This window comes from Aspergillus undulatus, assembly GCF_047715775.1.
Source record: "Aspergillus undulatus strain CBS 261.88 unplaced genomic scaffold BDV17scaffold_12, whole genome shotgun sequence".
NCBI lineage: Eukaryota > Fungi > Ascomycota > Eurotiomycetes > Eurotiales > Aspergillaceae > Aspergillus > Aspergillus undulatus.
In genome coordinates this window covers 291,071-309,506 of record NW_027396616.1, presented here as the reverse complement: position 1 = coordinate 309,506, position 18,436 = coordinate 291,071, and the positions used below count along the sequence as shown (strand labels likewise).

At 51.5% G+C, this 18,436-nt stretch overlaps 7 protein-coding genes across 7 annotated transcripts; 3 read left to right on the top strand and 4 right to left on the bottom strand.

Moving 5' to 3' along the window:
• The first annotated feature begins 297 nt into the window (after positions 1-297).
• BDV17DRAFT_28514 (uncharacterized protein) lies at positions 298-1,609 on the top strand. The gene is made up of 2 exons (XM_073760649.1): positions 298-991; positions 1,061-1,609. The coding sequence occupies exons 1-2, from the start codon at positions 706-708 to the stop codon at positions 1,405-1,407; spliced, it is 633 nt and encodes a 210-aa protein (XP_073617753.1). The 5' UTR covers positions 298-705; the 3' UTR covers positions 1,408-1,609.
• Positions 1,610-4,112: 2,503 nt separating this feature from the next.
• BDV17DRAFT_28214 (inositol polyphosphate kinase KCS1) lies at positions 4,113-8,691 on the top strand. Its single transcript, XM_073760151.1, has 2 exons — positions 4,113-6,620; positions 6,671-8,691. The coding sequence occupies exons 1-2, from the start codon at positions 4,489-4,491 to the stop codon at positions 8,622-8,624; spliced, it is 4,086 nt and encodes a 1,361-aa protein (XP_073617752.1). The 5' UTR covers positions 4,113-4,488; the 3' UTR covers positions 8,625-8,691.
• A 634-nt stretch (positions 8,692-9,325) lies between these two features.
• BDV17DRAFT_257736 (MFS transporter) lies at positions 9,326-11,712 on the top strand. Its single transcript, XM_073757235.1, has 3 exons — positions 9,326-9,728; positions 9,792-10,707; positions 10,762-11,712. Exons 1-3 carry the CDS (start codon positions 9,457-9,459, stop codon positions 11,428-11,430), a joined length of 1,857 nt encoding a protein of 618 aa, XP_073617751.1. The 5' UTR covers positions 9,326-9,456; the 3' UTR covers positions 11,431-11,712.
• A 673-nt stretch (positions 11,713-12,385) lies between these two features.
• On the bottom strand, positions 12,386-14,087 carry BDV17DRAFT_257734 (FAD-binding oxidoreductase). Its single transcript, XM_073757234.1, has 3 exons — positions 13,975-14,087; positions 12,962-13,914; positions 12,386-12,881 (listed from the first exon to the last, which is right to left on the bottom strand). Exons 1-3 carry the CDS (start codon positions 14,023-14,025, stop codon positions 12,392-12,394), a joined length of 1,494 nt encoding a protein of 497 aa, XP_073617750.1. The 5' UTR covers positions 14,026-14,087; the 3' UTR covers positions 12,386-12,391.
• A 217-nt stretch (positions 14,088-14,304) lies between these two features.
• On the bottom strand, positions 14,305-16,177 carry BDV17DRAFT_28163 (uncharacterized protein). Its single transcript, XM_073760053.1, has 5 exons — positions 15,631-16,177; positions 15,459-15,580; positions 15,017-15,399; positions 14,867-14,962; positions 14,305-14,818 (listed from the first exon to the last, which is right to left on the bottom strand). The coding sequence occupies exons 1-5, from the start codon at positions 15,878-15,880 to the stop codon at positions 14,524-14,526; spliced, it is 1,146 nt and encodes a 381-aa protein (XP_073617749.1). The 5' UTR covers positions 15,881-16,177; the 3' UTR covers positions 14,305-14,523.
• Positions 16,178-16,531: 354 nt separating this feature from the next.
• Positions 16,532-17,440, bottom strand: BDV17DRAFT_28187 (uncharacterized protein). The gene is made up of 2 exons (XM_073760104.1): positions 17,255-17,440; positions 16,532-17,196 (listed from the first exon to the last, which is right to left on the bottom strand). Exons 1-2 carry the CDS (start codon positions 17,306-17,308, stop codon positions 16,639-16,641), a joined length of 612 nt encoding a protein of 203 aa, XP_073617748.1. The 5' UTR covers positions 17,309-17,440; the 3' UTR covers positions 16,532-16,638.
• On the bottom strand, positions 17,381-18,336 carry BDV17DRAFT_289339 (aminoglycoside phosphotransferase family protein; the record flags this gene model as incomplete). Its single annotated transcript, XM_073761641.1, has 4 exons — positions 17,381-17,480; positions 17,546-17,807; positions 17,874-18,018; positions 18,115-18,336. The coding sequence occupies 4 exons, from the start codon at positions 18,334-18,336 to the stop codon at positions 17,381-17,383; spliced, it is 729 nt and encodes a 242-aa protein (XP_073617747.1).
• Positions 18,337-18,436: the final 100 nt, after the last annotated feature.

Sequence of the window (18,436 nt, the reverse complement as noted above, 5' to 3'; positions counted from 1 at the left end):
TTCCAAATGCAATAGGTTACCGACTGAATGCGCCTGACACAGCATCATAACCAGGTATGGCTTCATCTATTTTCTACACACCAATAAAGTCCAAAATTCAACGCCTACATAAGGCACGAATAATCCCCATCTACAAACCACAACCCCATGAGCCCCCAGAGCTAAATATATCAGATCCATCACATCTCAATTCACCTACACAATCCCATAATGTACTAACCCACCCACGTTCTCGAGACCGTGGCAGCACGAGTAATATGACGTCAGACCCTCCAACGGCCAAACCAGAGAAGAGCAAGCAGCAGCGCCACCGACAGCATCTGGATCGCAAACAAAGAACCCGGCGGATCGAGATCGGATGACATCTCAGATGGAGTCAACGGCTCCGGGGGGCTTTCTCCTGGCTTGGCGCCATTTCGTAGTGGAGGCGTCCACGTACATTATGTGGGAGTGCTGAGCACTTATTACTCTTTGCTTGGTAGTGGTACTGCAAGGGGAGGGTGCGCTGATATCATACTAGTATATCGTGGTGGTTGGGGTATATAGGTCTCTTGGTGTCCGGGATTCTCCTCTTTGTTCTAGCATCTATCATCTGTCTGTCTTTAGGCTTTCTAATATTATACCACATATAATTTAACCTACTTTGAGTTTACCTTGAAATACTCCATCCTCTCACAAACCACACCTATAACCAAAACAAGCAAAATGAACAACCTAAACAGCCTCAACCCCTTCGGCTCAGGCCAATCCCAATCCTCAGACAAAGGCCAATCCTCACAGCGCCCACCTGCCCCAGAGCGCCAACACACGGAAGAACAAAAGCGGCACTTCTACGACTCTCTCCCCGCAGAAGAAAAGGAAAAGAAGAGCTACAGCGAATGGGTCAAGGAAGCCTACAACGACCAGTACGAGAAGTGGATGCCCTGGCTGGAGGACCAGTACCTGAAGTGGTTTGGCAAGGGTGATAATAAGGCTTCTTATGTTGCTAAGGGTATAACCCTCCTTCCTCCGTTCCTCCCTCCGTTTTTTGAAGTTTATGCTGATAAGATTGGTGGAATAGACAACCTCTCCAAAACAAAAATAACCGGCGACAGCCGCATCGACCAACTCCAAGACGACGCGAACAACCTCGTCGGAAACCAGCTTGGGGAGAGGGGCTTCCTCGCGCCCGTGGGCAGCGCGCTTTCAAAAGAGGGGATCAACCGCGGGGAGCGCGGCGGGAAGGACGAGAATGGGTCGTATGGTGGTTCGTATCTCGGTGGTGTGACGGATCCGGTTGTTGGTGCGGGCAAGAGTGCAGGACAGGGTATTTCGTCTGGTGCGCAGAGTGCTGGTTCGAGTTTGCAGTCTGGGGCGGAGAGTGTGGGGGATTCGGTGACGGGGGCTTTTAAGGGTGGAAGTAAGTAATCTTACAGAGTACCTGGTTTAAGGGTTGTACCCGTAGGAGGATGTGAGTTTCATGGCTCCTACTTTTCAAACCCACCTAGGGTCTATCATGACGATGTGGGATGTGACACGATAGTACGGTTTCTTTTAGGTTTGATGCTTTTCATGACTACTTAATGCGAGTTTAATTGCAACATATGATGGACTCTTCAAGCACTGTAAACTTTGTTTCTTTATATGAGGCTTGAGGTATATTAAGGTTGATTCTGTCCGCTTATGTCATAACCTTAATCGGTAATCATAGTCAGATGGCCTAGCAATCACATGATAGACTATAGGTGAATGTCAGATACTCTGTGATTCCTTGCTCTTTTTGTAATACATATCATGCTTAGGTAGATGTACACTTGCGAGAGCATTACGAAGTATATATATTGAAGACCATTTAATCCCGTATGGCAAATATATCTCGCACAGTCTACACAGCCTCAAGGCACGAAATACTGAATCCTATAGATGTTGCTTCAATAGCTATACGCTCGCTGGTAATATCAGAATCCTTTTATTGGTGGCTTTTTACGTCGCAACGACACTCGATTGCGAAAACCCTGGGGTTGTTCCTCGGCTTAGGGATGAATTAGAGACTGACAAAAATGGAGGACATCTTACGAACCAGGATGTGCTCCCTAACTAACGTCTCAAGTAGCGTTATCTTAAGGCATCAAGGGCCATGTGCAATTAGTAGGAAGTAGCTACTCTGTACAGTCTTGAGAGCATAACTATCTCAAGTGTTTGGAGTACGGCCCTGCGTCATCGAAGCTCTAGTGGAATGACTGGGTGAACAACGTTGTAGAAATTCATTTGAGTTACTTCTAGGGCTCGCTGCATTGTCGGTAATGGACTTCTACTGCGCGCTTGACGAACCATTTATAATCTGGCCCGCAGAGCTACTACATATTATCAGCATCGAGTTGGAGCTGCTGGCTAGATGATAAACCGACACTCGCCGATAACGATCCGCGATTATTGATCATTTGCGAGCCACATAAAAATGTTCTCCGGCTGTGATAGCATGGTAAGGCGTAGCCAGATCTCACTCGAGTGAGGCCAAAAGGTCTCTTTCAAGTCAACTGACCAGAACGCCGACAATGAAGAGTCTTTGGAGTTTTGACCTGCTGATAATGAATATTTAAATGCACGTGAATTGTCTCAAGGCCAGGATGAGCTGCGGATCTATTTTTGCAATCATGAGTGCACTGATCCCCATGCAGAATGCTTGATTAGGTAGGACAAGGTTTAGGCAGCAAGGGGAAAGGGTGATTTATCCTCGATCATCGTTTTCTGGATTCACCATGGTTTCAAGGATGAGGCATTTCTCGCTTCCGTCTGCATTTAGGTGTTGCACTCGACGGCTGGAGCCGGATCACGGAAGGCTTGGCCTAGCTCTCGATGATAAAGGGCCAACTGGTCCTGATCCGGGGAAGGTGACTGCACAGCCTCCTATGAGGTTGAGATCGACGCGAGTTGGAGAGGTGAGCATGCACCTCTGAAAGTCGTCGACGGGAGATTAGCAATATTTTTTCTCTTGAATATAGCACGAGTGCTCAGGTCCTTCGGAATCTAGCAAACGTGTCAATAATGATGACGATCATGGCGGCGGTGAGCCGGAGAAAATAAAACGGACTGCGACTGAAAGACAAAGAGATAGTCAATTGTTGAAGTCAAGCCCGGATATGGAGGAGGATTGAAGTTGTTAGGAGTTTTGAGCCAGCAGGTTGATCACGTTGCGCAATGATTGGTAGATTGTGCCTGAAGGGGTCATGCGGGTGTGGGGTGAAAGAGACCCGACGATTTCCTCCTGGAATGTCCCCCCACTGCGACCGTCGGTCGTCAAGTATCTTCAAGATGAGACGAAGAACGCATTTGTCTCCAGATAAGCCGGTCTTGGGCTTGCATCGCATCATTCATCGTTGCTTATGACGAATGGAATCGGATTTCTCTCCGCCCGCTGCGGCTTTTGTACCCCAAGGAGAAGGGCAGAATTACCAGAGCTTATCGTATCGGTGTCGTTATCGAGTCATCGAGTCACTCAATAATGGAATAATGGAATTCCTTTGTCCTCCTTCATGTCTTAGTCCTAGATTCTCGGTATGCGGTAGCACAGCGTGCCAGCTCCCGGAGACCCGAGTCGAGTTCCGCGTGCAATCAACGACGACAAAAGTTGTCCAGTTGGCCAAAGATCCAAGGGATAAAAGGATGGTAATAGTAGCGAGTTTATCGGCCATGACCAGAAGTGTCGACGTGCGTATCAGACCCCTCGAGAGTCGTGGGAGATTGGCCTGGAGATAGCTTCCATCTCGCCAGTCTGACTCTCTTGACCGAAGCATTCGCTGAAGGCGCGGTTCTGATTGGCTGTTTTTTATCTGTCCTGAGCTTCAGTCTCTGACTTCGTCGAATTCTCGTTCCACTCTATTCCAGAGAAGACACGGCCTGGAGGTTTAGTGCGCACTGTTGAGGATTAATCCCTCATTCTGAATTTGGGGTTGGAACCACGTCTCGGGGTTGTTTGGGGCCTCGAAGATTGGGCAAGCAGTGTCTGCTCAGTTGCTGGAGTGTGAAGTGGAGGACCAGAGCTTCTGACTGCGAGGTTTGCTTTTTCTTGCAATTCAGGAGTTGGTGAAGCTGTTATCTGGAGCGAGAGGAAAGCGGTGACGAGAGGATCCGCAGCAGTTGTTCCCCGGGCTGGGTTGGCCAAACACTCTTCCTCTCCCAAACTAGTCCCCAACTCAAGACTTGCCTCGCCCCTTCCATCATCATACCTTAATCGCTTTCACGGGCTAATCTATTCCTCTTTGAGGCCTTCCCCCCCCGATTTGAACCTGTAAGCTGCCCTCGCCCTGGAACGTGGCTGATGTTCCTTGATCTTCTCGCCTGCTCCCAAGACCCCGGCTAACGCAGTGACGCCAGATCCTCTTGGGCTTTCTTTTTCCGCCTTCATCAATTGAGACACCAACTACGATCCTTTGCCGTCCACGCCTTTCTTCCTGTTCGGTTTCCGTAATCCCTGTTCTGGCTGTGCAATTCCCGACCAATGTCCCACCCATGTCAAGGCCTCCATCTGCATCTGACAATACCCCCTCGACTCCCCCGGTGACACCTGCTGCTTCTGCCCAACATGATTGCTCTACGCGGCCGGGCTCTCTTCACGGCAAGCAGCGGCGCCGGGACCAACTCGCCCATATCGATCCTCAACAAGCTCCTTCGCCGTCCCGCGCTGAATCCCCCTCGGCTCGCCAGTGGGCCAACTCGTCCTCCAGCTCTGCTCTAAAAAGGGTTACAACTGCTCCTCCGACGAACTTCTCTCGTCCTGGCCCATCTTATATCGGCTACAATAGCCCCCAATTATCCGAGAGAGAGAGCATTTTCGCAACACATTATCTGCCTTCTGATAACGAAGCTGCCAATTCACCGCAACTTCCGCCCGTCGAAGCTGCCCATCATGACTCTCCTGCAAAGGTGATTTCTCCTTTGGACAGTGCGCCTTCGCCTTCGCCTTCCTCCTTTACTCCCAAGGTCCTTTCCTACCACGACCGCGCCCACGACGCCCACATGAAGGTTGACCTACACAGAACGCTTCCCGTACACTCCGCTCCGCTCCTCCCTTCTCGCCCTCCTTGCTCGCTATCACCGGACGATTCAGATGTGATTTTGGACGAAGAACTTGCTTCAAAGGGGTCGCTAAGTCCAGCTTGGGATCGCCCCCTATCATATCGCTTCTCATCGTTGCACGGAGGTGCGAGTGCCGGTGCGCCGCAGACGTCTCAGCGTGGGCTAGGCCCTTCTCCTTTGGCCGATAATCCTTCTCGAGCACAGCCATTGATGGTAGCCCCTTCCGACACCAGGCTCACAGGTACTAGCCCTGGGGTTAGCTCCCATAACAGACAAGGACGGACTTCTTCGGAGACAGAGCAGGAACCCAAGCTTGAGCGGAGTTCTAGTCGCAGCCGTCGCGGGAGAGTGGAGCACTCGATTGAGGCCAATATAGCCAATGCGGAGCCCACCTCTCATGTTCGCAGCCGCAAGTCTAGCCACTATTTAGGTTTGTTCAAAGAAAACACCGCTGCGTCGCCCGATCGCAAGCGGCGAGAAGACCGTACAGCAAGACACGATGAAATCATTGACTCTGATGACAAACAGTCCCAAGGCCTTCATGCGGACCAGCTTTCTACTCGCGACGATTATGAATCCAAGAGTCCGGAGCGACCAGATACTCAAGCTGGAAAAAGGTTATCGCAGTTCTCACTTGCCGATATCCCACTGATCAAGCCATCCGCAGGTGGCGAATCGCATGATGATTATCTCTCCGCGGAAGTCCCACCTAAACTTGAGCACAGAGTGTTACCTCGAAGCCTTCTTGAAGAGATCCGCAATTTCCACCTAACGCCCGGAGGGGCACGGGGGGCATCATTCTCGAGAAGCATTCCCACGCAGTATTCAGAAAGAAGCAGAGATTTTCTGAGTTCGCGCTCTCCTTTCTCGGATACGGATGGCGAGCATCGCATTGGCTCAGCCGAGGCCGACGAAGAGGGTGACGAGCAGATTTCGTCTGCAGTATACTTCCCTCATGAGCGAGTGACAGTCACCGATGAAGTCGATCCAGTGTCGTCCTTTGAAAAAGATCCACTTGGTTCGCAACGATTTGGTGAACCGGCAACGGAGAGTAGCCTCGTCCTAATGCCAGAGAGACACGCTGCTCCAGATGAGCCTGAAGCTAATCATGTGGATATTTCGCTTCGATCTAAGAATGACAGTAGAATCCTGCATGGCGACCTTCAGGACAGGAAGACTCCAATAGAAGAGTTAAATGAGAAGCCTAATGATTCCATGTTCCAGCGCCAGCTTGAGTATTCAACTGAAGAATCCGAAGCGCTCTCTGCAGATGATAGCGGGACTTCTGTCCGCGATGAGGAGTCTAGCGTGACTGACGAGGCCGAGGTCACACCAACGGCTACCCCCACGCAACGCCCACGTATTCCTCGTCCTCGACGCCCACAAGGCGCCGTAACGCCAGTTGGAGCGGTTGAGCTGAAACCTTACCGGCACCAGGTGGGCGGTCATACGACAGTCTTTCGCTTTTCCAGGCGCGCCGTATGTAAACAGCTCAACAATAGGGAGAATGAGTTCTATGAGCGCATAGAACGCAGACATCCCGAAATGTTGATGTTTCTCCCCAGGTATGTGGTTTATTTTTCTTCTTAAGTTCATACGCTGAACGTTTTTCTAGATATATTGGCGTGTTGAACGTGACATTTTCGAAAAAGCGGCCCAAGAAGTCGGAGGCTCATTCAGATATTGAGAATGCCACAGATGATCCGCAGACCACCAGCAAGACCGACCGTACATCACAAAGTCATATGCATCAAGCGTCTGATCCCGTTGGCAAAGAGCGCATTTTCAGCCAGAAGCAAGTTACTGGAATTGTTCCCAAGGTTATACTTGAGAATAACCGTCATATCATCCCGGTTGATCTGTTCTCCGGCCAGAGGAGACCTCGCACAGCGGACGCTACAGTGTTTGGCGATGCACAACCATGTGAACACCAACCTGACTCGATGACCAATGGACGGAACCAGCCAAATGGATCATCCGATGAGAAGCCCTCGCGATCGCCCTTGAAAAAGACCTGGGGCGCAACAACAGTCAATCAAAAACTTCAGGAACAGGTTCTCAGGGAAGTTTTCAGTCCACCAGCCATCCACCATCACCGCCGGCATGCTCGAGGACTCCTTACCTTGCCCAGGACCACATCTGATAGTGGCCATCGTCGGAGTGCGAATTTGTCGGAAAGCCTTGTCCCCAGCCCACTTCATAGTATGGAACAGATGGCATCACCGCGGTCCCCCGCCATTGATATTGTGAAAAAAGGCAGCGAGGGTCCCGGGTTATCATCATCCGCCTCAACCGCTCTTGAGGCTAGCCAGATGCAACTCGATTCGGTGAGATCGGAAGAGGCTCCGCTACGTTCCAGCTCTGTGTCCCGTACTCGAACGGTTCGGCGGCGGCATTCTGGGAGTGGCCTGCAAAGGCGAGGAACGCTGGATTCTGATAAGGGTGGAGGTGACCTCATGTTTTTCGAAGATGAAGGATACGGTGGCGATAGAGAGGACGAGATCTTTTCGATGGAAAGTGACCCGCCAATATCATCTGCTAGCTCGGACAAACCGAAGACGTCAACCTTCAATCCCAGCAAAAGGAATAGTTCAGTTGCCGAAAATGGTTGGATTCCCGGCCATCGTCCCCAGGATGATGCTCAGAGACCACCTGTTTTCCTAGGTTTTGGTGATAAATTAAGTACGCAGACGCCAGCCAATCCAAAAGAGGCGCAGACAAGGAAGGATGACCGTGTTCAATTTTTCCTGCTGCTGGAGGATCTGACTGCTGGAATGAACAAGCCTTGCGTGTTAGACCTCAAAATGGGCACTCGCCAGTATGGAGTGGAGGCCGATGAGAAGAAGCGAAAGTCCCAGCGACGGAAGTGCCAGAACACGACCTCACAGCAACTTGGTGTCCGGCTATGCGGCATGCAAACTTGGAACGTCAAGAAGCAGGAGTACACCTTTGAGGACAAGTACTTTGGCCGCGACCTGAGATCGGGACGAGAATTTCAGGATGCGCTGACACGCTTCCTCTATGACGGCATTAGCTACCTCAGTGTCGCCAAGAAGATTCCTGTTATTCTCGACAAGCTATCAAAGCTGGAGAATATGATTCGGAAACTCAAGAGCTACCGTCTCTACGCGAGCAGCCTCCTGATACTGTACGACGGCGAGCAGAATCCTCAATCAAAGACTTCCCTGCTGGAGGCGGCTTCAAAGAACAACATACGGAATCAACTACAACGTCACCAGTCTGACGATGGACATAACAATTTCGATGTCTCCTTGAAGATTGTTGATTTCGCGAATTGTGTCACGGGCGAGGATGAACTTCCCCCAAATGTACCTTGCCCTCCTCAACATCCAGACGATATTGACCGTGGCTATCTGCGCGGTCTCCGCACTCTGAGGATGTATTTCCAACGGATCATGAAGGAGATCATCAGCGAAGACGAGTATACCGAGAGAGGTGAAGGCGAGGGGATCGCCCTCAACCCTCAATTGACAGACGACCACCATGCACCTGAACGCTTTTGGGATGAAAATGTCATGGATCACGATCCTGGAGAAGTGAGCTTTTAGAGCCGCGGCCAGATGCATCCGTCTTTTGAGCCCCACCATCCTCTATCTTGTTTTCTGTTTGCAACCTTTTTTTTCTTTGCTTTGTTATCTTGCTTCTTGTTATACCTCTGAGTTGGAGTTCACGGCTTTACCTTTCATCTCGATCCAACACACTGGATCAGGCAGGGGTTAATGAACCTGGCGTCATTATAGCATGGTAACGGCTTGGGAGGTTTTGCTGGTTTACTTCTTTTCTGTCCTGTTTTTATTTCAAGATACCAAAAGCATTGTACCAACCCAGGTGGAGATATGATGCGTTCTACGGTGACAACGATTGACGACTGGTCATGGCACATTTACTTTACTTACTCTGGAGGTCTACTGTTATGCCTGGTGCATGGCAGCGGGGTCTTCATGCTGTTTTTCCTCTCTTTTCTATTCTGGTCTACTGCACTTTCATCGGACAGCCTGTCTTAGAATATACCATCCGGGAACTTGTTCGATTCCTGGGCCTTGCTTCTCGCTGAGACTTTGCTGTATTGTTGGAGTAACGCAGATAGAGTTGTAATCGATTTCTTCGTCCTATTTCTGTCTTTCTACTCGTACTGTTCTTTCGTAGCAGCATCTATAAAATTGGAGTGGATAAGCTGTCACGTGTCTCGGCGATAAGCGGCGCCTGTGGTATCTCCTGCGGAGTCACGACGTCAGCCTCCGCCCTCTCCTCACCGAGCCACTGCTCCCACGGCAGGGCTATGTTACCGTCTATCTAACTGTTCCTGATTCCAGCCTACTCTTGTATACTGTGGTCTCTCAACCTCGCGGCTATTTCCTTAAGTCTCGCAGCCGCGAGAACATGACAGGCCCAAATGGCCAGGCACAACTGGTCATCGATAAGCGCGACTTCGACACCAACCGCCAGTTATCCACCTCACACGAGACCAATGCTCAAGAGGACCACGCCCTGCTTCGCTCTCGTCCAGACTCGAGCCTTTCGGTGACAAGGCACAGCGATTATAATGACGGGCTCCTGAGTGATGTGGTTGACGAGATCGTTGAACGAGACCGGAGGAAGATGGCTCGGAAGGTTGTTCGCGTCGCCAGCTTTGTCTGGGGGGTAATTACCTGGTAAGCGCTCTATCCTATTCTTCACGGGGTAACCCCGCTGATGTGCTTGCTTGTCTTGTCTAGTCTCGGCGCAGGGAGCATCACAGCCTTCTCGCTATACGGTCCGTTACTGTTGAGCCGTTTGCACTATACCCAATTGCGAGTCAATGAGGTGTCCATCGCGGCGGGCATCTCCATGTACCTCCCTGTATCTCTGGCGGGGTACCTCTGTGATCGCTACTCACCATCTCCATTGATCTTATTTGCCGGCATTACCTTCGGTTTCGGATACCTTCTCGCTGCGTTTGTATACAAGAGTGGACCGCCTCCAGACGCCGGTGGGACTGGATGGCCCTTCTGGATGATGGTCGTGGCATTCATCGCGATTGGAGTGGCTACGTGCAGCATGTACCTGGCTGCCGTAACCACATGCGCCAAGAACTTTGGCAGGGGTAAGCACAAGGGCATCATCCTTGCTGTGCCTATTGCTGCCTTTGGTCTGAGTGGGATGTGGCAGAGCCAGGTTGGGACATACTTTCTATGCGAGCGCTCAGAGAATGGCAGCTGTGGCGATGTTGACGTCTACAAGTACTTTCTTTTCCTCGCCATACTGCTCCTGACCATTGGGGTCATTGGCACTTTCGCGCTAAGGATCGTGGACGATGATGAGGACAAGTATATTGACGAAGCGGTCGAGGAGCTGGAGCGAAGTGGCCTGTTGACGGGAAGTGAATTCTTCCGACCACGCAGTGAAGTAAATCCTGCGTATGGTACATTCTCCCAGGGCGAGGGCAATGATTCTGACGACGGTCAATCCATTACTGCATCTGAGGAAAGGCACGACGCCGCCCGGCGCAAAAAAGAGAGGGAGGAGGAGCGCAGAAAGAAGAATTGGCTGCTGAACTATGAAACAAGGACTTTTCTTGCTGATCATACGATGTGGTGGCTTGCGCTGGGTTTCTTCCTAGTTACCGGCCCGGGCGAGGCCTATCTCAACAACGTAAGCCCTAACTAACCAATCTATATGGTATAATTTAGCTAACATCTGCTCTAGCTGGGAACAATCGTGCAAACTCTCAACTCAGACTCGGCAGCCTTTGCCGACGCACACCCTGCCGGCCTCGCGTCCACCCACGTCACAATCATCGCGCTGACCTCCACAATCGCCCGCCTCCTAACAGGCTCCCTATCAGACCTCTTCGCCCCCACAACAACCCACCACCTCACCATCGACCACGAAACCGCATCTCCAATACCCATAAAGCAACCCACCCGCACAACCCTCTCCCGCCTGTCCTTCCTCCTCCCCTCCGCCCTCCTCCTCTCCCTAGGCTTCCTCCTCCTCTCCACCCCCTTCCCCACCCAAACCCCCGAACTCGCACACCTCACAACCGCCCTCGTAGGCCTCGGCTACGGCGCCGCCTTCTCCCTAACACCGATAATAATCTCCGTCGTCTGGGGCGTCGAGAATTTCGGCACGAATTGGGGGATCGTGGCGATGTTCCCTGCTGCTGGCGCCGCCATGTGGGGTCTTATCTACTCGCGCGCGTATCAGGATGCGACTGATGGTGGATTCTCGGGTGGCGTCGGTGATGATGGGCAGTGTCGTGGCTGGAGGTGCTATGGGTTCTGGGCGATTGGGTGTACGGCAAGTGTTTGGGTTGCGGTTGCTGCTTGGAGTGTGGCTTGGTCAACTTGGCGGAGGAGGGGGGTTGTTGTTTGACCTCTTTGACCTCATATATCTATGGCCTGGCATGTCTTGTTTGTTTTGCTTTGGATTTGGATTTGGCATTTTGGAGTTTATATAGTAGTATAGTGCATTGGCATCTCTTGGGTAGTTTTGATTTGATTAGATTTATGTGACATGTTTTTACAGGGTAGAACAACGGCGCTTCCACTGCGCCTTTAACATCAGAGGAGGTCCATGAGCCTTGATACTCGCGGTGCTATGTTTGACTAGTTATAATTCATGATTTTAGACTCTATATCTTTCTAATCACTGCGGTATAATCTTACTAAGGTGCAATTAGTAGAAAGCTGTGCATGTCAGTAATAGGAGAAAGACTAGTATCAAAGGTCTCAGCTCCCCGTACCAGGTACTCCAAGTTATCGACGTATGTTTTTCTCACACAGCCATTGACTGATGGGAACACGTGATGCCAGGCTAATGGCATAGGGGGCTTGTAACGGTCCTGCAACAGCATGGCCTGGTTATGGACTCTCGGGACTGCACGGTTTAGGGCTTCCACGACAACATTTATCCAGTTTCCCAGTTGGATGACAGTATGTCCCAGGAGCGGAAGGCATCTCTGAACAATTCTCTTTGGATAAACTCGAGATGGCACAACTGGAAAGGGATATGCGAGAGCTGCCGGAGTCCTTCAAAGGCCCTAGTTTGGGGAGGCGATTTCCTGGACGGAACAGTTGAGCTCTCTGGTCGGGTGTAGTCGGACATCATTGTCTATCCAACGGGATTGTTTTTTTTATAGGGGTAGTTTGACGTTTACACGCTCTATGCTGATAAACCCACTTACTATATCCCTGAGCCTGTCTAGATGAGCTGAATTAGAGAAGACCCATCCCGGCATGGAAAGCCGTCGTTTCAATTTGTCTGCATTACCTACCTAGTTAGTATGTACGGCGTAGTCATCCCTCCCTTATCTAACCTGATCTACGTAGGTTGTTCAGGCAAAGCCAGGAATCTTAAACCCCCCGGGCAAACTACCACCAGCCTTAAACACACCTCTCGGATCCACACTCTTACTGACCCCCCTCAACCTCCGCACGCTCTCCTCCCCATAAGAAGCAACCGGATCCTGCCACTTAGCCGCATAATTCATGTACACGAATGGATCATAGCTGCCTAGGTGTCGCGCATCCTCTTCGATTCCGGCGAACAGGGCACGGGCGGTTTCCTGCACTAGGGCGTCGTCGTGATCGGATTCCCATGTTGCGCTAAGGACTGTGACGACTAGGGCTTTTTGCCGTTTATCAAAACCGAGTGCGTTGCTTTGGGGGGCTCGGGCGTAGATTGCGGGTGGGAGGGGTTCTAGTGAGAGGGACCAGTGGATGCCGTCAATGCCTTGTATTGCTGACAGGCTAGTGTTCCAGCGGTGGTATGTTGCTTTTAGCACGGGGAAGGTGGAGTCGTGCGTTATTGTGATGCTCAGCTCCCTAACAGTCAATCAACCATAAGCATCAGCAATGACCAGTTCCAAAGACGACGGGAGGAGGAGAAGAGAAGAGAGACATACCGCTTCCCATTCACCTGAAACGACCCCTGCACCTTCGACATCTCAGTGACACCAAGTGTCCGGATGGAGCTATAAAGCGACGGGATCTCAAGGAAGAGCTTGTAAACCTCTGGGCTCTCCTCATCCTTCGTATACACAATACTATTGACCACCGCGCCACCCTGCCCCTTCGCAAACCCAAAGCTCGTTATCAGCGACGCATGCTCATCGTACTTGTCTACCGAATTAAGCTTCTCAAAGGCCCTCAGTTGCTGATCGATAGTGTCAAGCGAGTAATACGCCATCCCGCCCCAGATCAAGCCCTGCCTGAACGTCCTGAACTCGATTCGTGTCACGACTCCGAAATTGGATCCGCCGCCGCGCAGGGATGTCAGGAGGCCAGGGTCACTTTCTTCATTGGCTTGCACGATCTCCCCATTCGCAAGAACAACCTCAAAGGTCGTCGCCGTATCGCATGTCCATCCGTATCGGGGAGAGAAGTAGGATATCCCGCCTCCCAGTGTGAGACCACCGACCCCAACCTGCGCCGCGCGACCACCAGGTACAGAGAGACCTAATGGTTCGAGGAAGGCATAGACGTCGCCCCAGGTTGCGCCGACTCCGGCGGAGACGGTAGATTGGTCATCGCTTAGCGTTATAGTGTTGAGGCCGCTTAGATCGATGGTGATGCCGCCGTCGATGTTTGAGGCTCCGCCGTGGCTTGCGTGGCCGCCGGAGCGGATCGCGAAGAGGCAGTGGCGTCGCGATTGTTCCTCTGGAGAGAAGGAGGAGGTGGTGGAGGATGTTATTTGCGATATAGCGATGGAGACGTCCTCTGTGCTGACTGGGGAGACGATGCAGAGGGGTCGGAGGTTGGCGTTTTGTTGCGAGAAGTAGGAGTTAACTGAGGCGTTGTATGGCTCGGTGTTGGGGAAGGAGACTTTGTTGCCTAGAGCGGAAGAGAGGGCGGCGCACTGAGAGACACGCAGACAGTGTGAGGATGGGTTTCTGGATGGGGATGAGGGGTAACTCACGCAGGCGCCCAGAGTGGGAGAGATGGGACTGGTAATAGTAGCATCGGCCATTCTGAGGGTTGATATATGGCAACTGCAGATGGAAACAGAACTCTGAGGCAAATCAATGTCAGATCTACATCTATTACTTTAGTTGCGATCTGGAAGCACGACTTTATCTGGATGCTTGCATGGCTATAGCTGCTCTGCTATGACTAGGACGTATGTAGTATCATCAGCCGCTGCATGACACTTTTTGCTGATCTTCTCTTCCCCGCTCTTGCCTGGGCTCCTCTAATTAAGCTTCCTAAGCTTTCCCTAAGATGGATCGTCCTTTGTTTCTTTGTCTAGTGGCCCCGAGGCAACGATTCAGCTGCAGGTGTGCCCAACATGCTCCAGAGTCCCAATGCACAAGTCTGCTCTAAAGTCAAGTAAATGACAGGTCGGGAAGGGTTTGAGGTCCCAGGTCCGTTCCTGTCTTGCTTACCCAGACACTGGTTTACTTCATATGGTCCATATCACAGTGGGATAGAAGCTGACATAGTACAGCTCATTGCCTTTGAACAAAGCTCACACAATGGAAGGAGACCGACTACTCTTCTGATCAAGGATACGCTGCTGGCTGATAGTCCGCCCAGCTCGGTTTAGACTCCCAAGCCCGTTTGCCTCCTCCAGATTGCGCATCCTGGGAATCCTCCTGCCTCGAGTCAAACTAGGAAAGCCTTCAGACGAGAAATTGCCACTGCTGGAGCTGCTTTTGAAAGACAGTCTCTTGATAAATGTCCACTCCAGCACGGTTCCCCTGATAAATTTGGCCGCCGCGGGCATGGAGCTGACAATGATGGCGACACTGTTCTCGACGTTCCTAGTCTTGGTTAAGCCTGACTCAACTAGAAGGGAGCACGAAACCTACGTGCAAATGAAATTCTCGCCTTGAGCGTACGTGCCATCAGAGGTGGTTTTGAGTCGGATACGGAAGATCAAGGCCCCAACGCTGGCAATAACACCCCTATAACGGTCAGTAAACTTGTCCCTCAGGTGACAGAGAAGATTTCAAGCGCACATAAACGCTGTCGAGAAGACCGCCATTATCTGAAGGCGTTTCCACATTGGTTGTTGGATCTTCCAGAGCCGAGGGAGCGGCAAGATGAAAATATAGAGATCTAGGATAACGGAAAGAGCCCCTTGTGCGATGCTCCATGGTAACATGCGCTGCGGCATCCCATTGCTGGTCAGGTCGGTCCAAGACTGACCTGCATGCGGTGCGCAGTAAATTGACAGTAGGGCGATATAAGGCCAGTATATGATGAATGTGGATAGAAGACCGAGTAGGATGGCGTATTTCATTCGTTTCTCCGCAGTGAAGATCTGCTGGTAAAGGAGAAAGATGGAGGATTTGGCGAAGAACATGGCTGGGCTCAGAAGGATGGCTTGGACGTAGAGGATCTGGAGTCATATGTTCAGCTCTGTTGCTCTTGATCAAGGCCAGGGCGCAGGAATCGCACTTTAAAGTATCTGGCGTTGTACCAGCAGACTGGGACATCCCACTGATGGCGGGCGTATTCGAGTATAGCCAGAACCAGCCCATTGTAGCCACCAGAAAGGATCAGTGAGGTAACCACAAAGCCTGGCCCTGGTCAATATGGCTGGCTATGGCTATTGGCGGGGCAGACCTACAGTCGGCCAGAGTCAACTTTCGAAAGTTTGTATATATTCTCGCAGCAACAAACAGAGTAGCCCAAGTAATTACAACAGTCGTCACTGCGACTGTTACAGCAGCCAGCGAGTCCGGATCATCGAGGTTGGACGTTTGACCAGGCGGCGGTTGCGCTGCTGGTATGCTGCAGAGGTCTGTTGCTGGTATAGTGCAGGGGGTTGCTGCTGGTATGGGGCAGAAGTCTGTTGCTGGAGAAGTGGTCGAAGACATGACTATAAAGCTGTCGCGGAATGACTGCGTTCAAAAATATTCATTCCGAATAGAGGCTCGTCATGAGCAACTTTCTTCTCGCGGAATCTAGTTAGATCAATATCAGCAGGGGCGCTGCGTAGAATGGACCGGGGACTGAGCATTTATGCATGTCCGCTGTGCTTGCTTTTTCCCTGTCTGACCTCCTCGACCAGCTGTGGTGTGCTGTGCACATCCAGCTTTGGCCGCTGCGGGGCGCCTAGACACCCTGCTTTCGATTAAAGTCTGTCGGAGAAGACGAACGTCTTGCGTGCTTTGCGTCGCACAGTGTTTGACGCTGTCAGCGGACCTATACCGAGGCCGGGGTGCATCGGTGTTCGTGCAGCGAATCTCTGCCACCATTTCTGACAAGGTCGGGCATGGTAATCGAAACGTTCTTCTCGGAGGGGCTCGGCGTCAGCTTAATGCAAGTTCAGATTCCCCATCGCGGGCACTGTGGCTCAGGGCTTGACAGCCTCCACGTTGATGTACCATAAGCATCCACTTACGCCATCACTATGCCCTGATCGGTGATATGTCTATTTCTGGCTGAATCTCACCGGTCTCAAAGCCCGGGTACGATGCCTCTGGCTGAAATCGGGCCACCTTTAGGACACGGGTAAGATGCCAATGCATTTCCAAGAGCCTTGGTGATGACAATGGTTCGTTTTCAAGCGACCAGAGCAGACTGGTTTTTAAGGGCGTGTAATCGACAAGCATGATGTGCTCGCCAACAAGTTTCACTGATTCGCTCCTGGGAAGTCTAGTACCGACGACAACTCTAGAGGCCGAACGTGAAACATCCCGGTCGTAGAAGATTCTGTGAGTTTCCATGAATTGACCAGAAGGTGTTCCGCTCTGTCTCGGACCTGGACGTCATGCAGTCTGGGAAGTTGTGTGCTGTCAATACTCCAAAAGACGGGCGCGACACTGGCTCCCCGCCGTACCTTGCAGAGGTTGCAGTATTCTCGTCCATGGATGGACGTTCCTTCATAACTTACGACTATATAAGTCTCGCCCTCAGACTCGCTTTCCAGCAGCTCGTCAGGTGAGACATTTGCCGCGCAGTCCATCACTAGAATACGAGTGAGATGCCGTTGAATCTCCGAGATCTTTAGAGATGGCAAGGCGGTATTTTCAGGGGAACGGATTTCGAGTACTTCTGATGCTGGCAGCCACCAAAGGCATAACCTCGTCCTAAGTGTACGTTTGTTGGACGATGACTCTAGAAGCTCGAACTCCCAAAGGCGGTGTGCATCGCGGCTGAGTAGGATAAAGCTCTGTATAACTTCTGTTCCCTGGAGACCTATTACCTCCTGCCTCCAGCGCCACTAGCTTCCGCTCCATGAGCCCTACCTGCGCCACTGTGCTATAGACTGATTCTTCGCTGAGACGGGGGTAGCTGGCCATGAAGGCTTGCAGTAGCGATGCAGCCTTGGAATCAGTACCAGTGCCAGTATCCGTAGAATGAACCTGGATGTACTAGTCACCGACCATGGAGGCTAGGTCGCGTGTAAAGTCTGCGTAGCAGCATGTCTCCCAGTCTACGGTAGCCAGTGAAGATGGTTCCTGGAATAGAATACTGGCATAGATGATCTTGTCAGCTCAGCGCCTCGTCGTCTGGATATCGACCAGTTATATACTCACTTCCTTGTAGTGAAGTCGCCATGGGTCATGGTCACGGTATCCGTACGCCGCCGGTTCGGGTTCGGAAATAATAAGTTCTCGACATACCGCCGCACCTTTTCGTCTGCGCACTCCCGTTGAAAGAACCGTAGTCTTACCGTGCTAATATCTTTCGTCAGGAAATCGGTGTTCACTTTGATGGCCTCTGCCAGGCCTTCATCGACGCCATTAAGCGACCATGCATGGAATCGCCCCAACCAGGTCCCCAGCGCCTTTCCTATCGCTGCGCTGGTCAATATATCTATATCGCCAGATTTACTTGGTTTCCTGAGCCAAATCTGCAGTGTACAATCATGCGGAAAATCCTCGAGTATTCGGATATTCTGTTGCGGAATGTAATCGTACACGCGAGGGCACTGAATTGTGGTGCCATTATGGTGCACTTGTCGGACTGGCGTGTCCTGAAGTGCTTCGAGGACCCTCGGCTCTGTATGCTAGAATGAATGAGGTTAATATTAGCCAACCAGTCAGCCGTGGAACTTGAACCAGGTCCTAAGCGGTAGGCTTCGTGCGTATCGTAGATGGCTTACATACACATCGGGAGGTTGACACGGCGATACCAGGGTGTTTGGCACACCACGGTCCGCCGTGCTCGACGACCACAGTCTATAATTGAGTTGTCCTCTGTATGTCACGTTTGCGAGTCCCTCGTTCAACTCATGAATTGACGAGCAGGCGTACGGGGTATTGCGAAGAGACTGGAGGACCTCGGTGCTGCCACCCTCTGGCAGTCTACCTTCCTCAATTGTCATGATGTTTGCAACAATGCGTAGGTAGTTTCAAATTCAAGCCAACGTGAACAAAGTCGCATTGAATACGTAGGCTGATCTGTTTTCTCCTGCCCCCAGCTTG